The 2860-nt window shown below is 33.5% G+C and overlaps 1 protein-coding gene across 1 annotated transcript; it reads right to left on the reverse strand.

Moving 5' to 3' along the window:
- Positions 1-222: 222 nt before the first annotated feature.
- LOC122039724 (probable calcium-binding protein CML45) lies at positions 223-1022 on the reverse strand. Its single transcript, XM_042599189.1, has one exon. The coding sequence runs from the start codon at positions 973-975 to the stop codon at positions 325-327; it is 651 nt and encodes a 216-aa protein (XP_042455123.1). The 5' UTR covers positions 976-1022; the 3' UTR covers positions 223-324.
- Between the last annotated feature and the right edge of the window lie 1838 nt (positions 1023-2860).

The raw sequence follows: 2860 nt of genomic DNA on the forward strand, positions 1-2860 counted from the left end.
TTTATAGAAATGAATAAAGTTTGATTTCCGATAGCTTTTTAGAAAAAAAAAAAATTCAGATCATCTGATCTATAAAATATGAATTTGATGGATCATTTTTCATTATTGATAGAGAGTGATAACTCCCGTGTAAAATAAGTGGGGGACATCACTCTCCATCAATGATGGAGAATAATTCATCCTCTTGTTCATATTTTACGGATTAGAGGACCCGTTCTCGGAAATAAATAATGATGTTTTTCTCAAATATGATTTTCTTTTTCCTTCGTATCTATTTACACTTCTATAAAGAAAAAGTAAAATGGAAACATAAGCCGAACTGCCTCAGCAAAAACCGAGCTCCATAAACTTAACAAACTCCGAAAACCCGATCTTCCCATCCTCGTTCGCATCGTACACTCGAATCATCTCTCTGCACTCCTCCAACTCCGCCCCTTCTGCAAACCCTAGCCTCCTCAGCACGCTCTGCAGCTCGGCGGCGTCGATGAACCCATCGCCATTCTCATCGAACACCAGGAAGGCTTCCTTCACCTCCTCCAAGCTCGGCTCTTTCTCCTCGAACAACCCACAGAGTTGCTCGGGGCTACAGTAGTACTCCGTCGCGCTCCGACCTGATCCTCGTTCGTGCAATCCGATAGCCCCCATGACGATCTCCATCTCTTCCCACCCTATTCGCTCTAGGTCACCCTCAATGTCTCCGCCCCGCTTTAGAGTCTCCGAGGCCTTCTGCGAGGACGAGGAGATCAAGGAAGAGAGGTTGTTGCCGAGGGCCGCGATGATCCAGCGGAGGAAGAGGAAGGCGAAGGGGAATTCTAGCAAATAGTGAAGCATCTCCATCGATGATGATACGACGACGACGAATACGATGATGGTTTGGTGAGAGAAGAGGAGATGCAGTGGAAGGCATTTGTAGGGGGAGGAGGTGGGGGGTGGAGGAAGGTTCGTTGATGGTGTGTGAATCGGAAGAGTAGCCATTAAAATTAAGACTCGCTTGGGGATCGTGAGTTTGTGGGGGGAGAGAGAAGCTTCCTGGAAAGGGACGATTGAGTTTGCCTTCACCTTCACGTCCTCATGAGTTTTATTTTATATGTAGTTATTTATTTTAGTTTTTATTCATAAGTTAGTCAACAACTTTGTGGAAGTTGTTTTTGATTTTGTTTTTTCTCTTTAGAGTTCTCATAGTTGCATCTTATTGACCCTCCTAATGTACCCATTAAAAATAGATCTCCATTAGTGTTTCTTGTGACTGGTAAAAAAAATTTGTGTGACCCTCCCGAATTGATTTTTATTTTGTGTGACCCACTCGAATTGATCCGTTCGAAAAACTGGATATTTGGATTATAATAAACACAACAAAAAATAAAAAAATAAAAATAGGATAAAAAGCCAAGAGAACACGAATGAGATGCCAATTTTAATGAGAGAGAGAGAGAGAGGATGGAGGAGGATAAATGAGAGATTATTTTAGAGTGGATTAAATAATCAGATAATTAAGTATAAGTATTCAGATAATTAAATATGAAGATGAGTGTAGTATAATACTATTTATATCTGAACCGAATATTTTTTTTTATAATTCATTAATTATTTTGGTTGGTGTTTAAATTTTTTAATATAATTAAATTAAGAGTAGACTATACATATTTAATCTATTTTTAAAATATGTTTTTCATACAATATTAATTCTAAGATACATTTGTTAAAAAATGATAGTTGGATGGAATGAAAAAGAATTATTAGTATATAAGATATTCTATCCTCTGATAGGTATGAGTATGAGAATGAATATCTGATCTCGATGAGTATGAGAATATTAATAAAAATTAAAAATCCGATAGAGATGAGGATAAGGATGAGAATGAGGATGAATATAATAAATAAGGATGAGAAAGAAGATATAAAATCAGACTCATTGTCATCTCTATACATAATGTAATAATAAGACATTTGGTAGATTCATAGAGTATCAATGTTCGAAATCCAGCTGGAGTAAGAGTAAGCATTACAGTGAATTTTCGATCGTAAAGACAAGTTGTAGGATGAATTATAATGATTACTTTTAGATTTATCTGATGGATGAATCAAGGGAAAACAGCTCACCTCCCGAATTAATTAGGCATGTAATCTTTTTTTAAAAAAACAAAAATTAAAAAAACATTTCAATATAATTCTTATCCGTAAAATATTTTATTTCTTAACCAAAATTAGTAGAAATATACAATTCAATTATATCAAAATTATTTAAATTGGATTAAAATCATTTTAATTTTATTAAAATGGGCTTAAGATTATGTAGCAGTTATATTATAGTTATTATAACAATACAGCAGCTATGATATTACTACCTACAAATTGAATTGAAAATAAAATATTAAATCAATTTAATTTAACCATTGTAGCAGCTATAAAATATTTTCAAGATAAATAAAAATATTGGGCTGTTATTTTAACTTTTTTTTTTAAAAAAAAAATCCTTTAACAAAAACTATAATAAAGGCTCTTTTTGATTTTTAGTTAAAAAAATAATTGAATGAGAGTACATACAAATTTGATAGTTTTAAAATTTTAAAATAGGTATTTTATGATAAATTTAATAATTTATAATTGATATTTTATTTTCTAGAACTTTAACCAGTTCAATTTTTGCTATTTAAATAAAAATTTAACTCTAAATTCACTTTTCCTTTACAAAAGTTGATAACCCTCCTCCCGAACTAAATTATGGGGTCATTTAGCTAGATGAGCAGCTTTCTAGGCGAGAGGGCCTAGCACGAGAAAAAGCTCACGATTCAAATCCGAAACCTATTATGATATATCACCTCTCACTTAAGTACCAACTCAGCTACATCGCGAGGACTTT

The sequence above is a fragment of the Zingiber officinale genome, chromosome 2A (genome assembly GCF_018446385.1).
Source record: "Zingiber officinale cultivar Zhangliang chromosome 2A, Zo_v1.1, whole genome shotgun sequence".
Taxonomy (NCBI): Eukaryota; Viridiplantae; Streptophyta; class Magnoliopsida; order Zingiberales; family Zingiberaceae; genus Zingiber; species Zingiber officinale.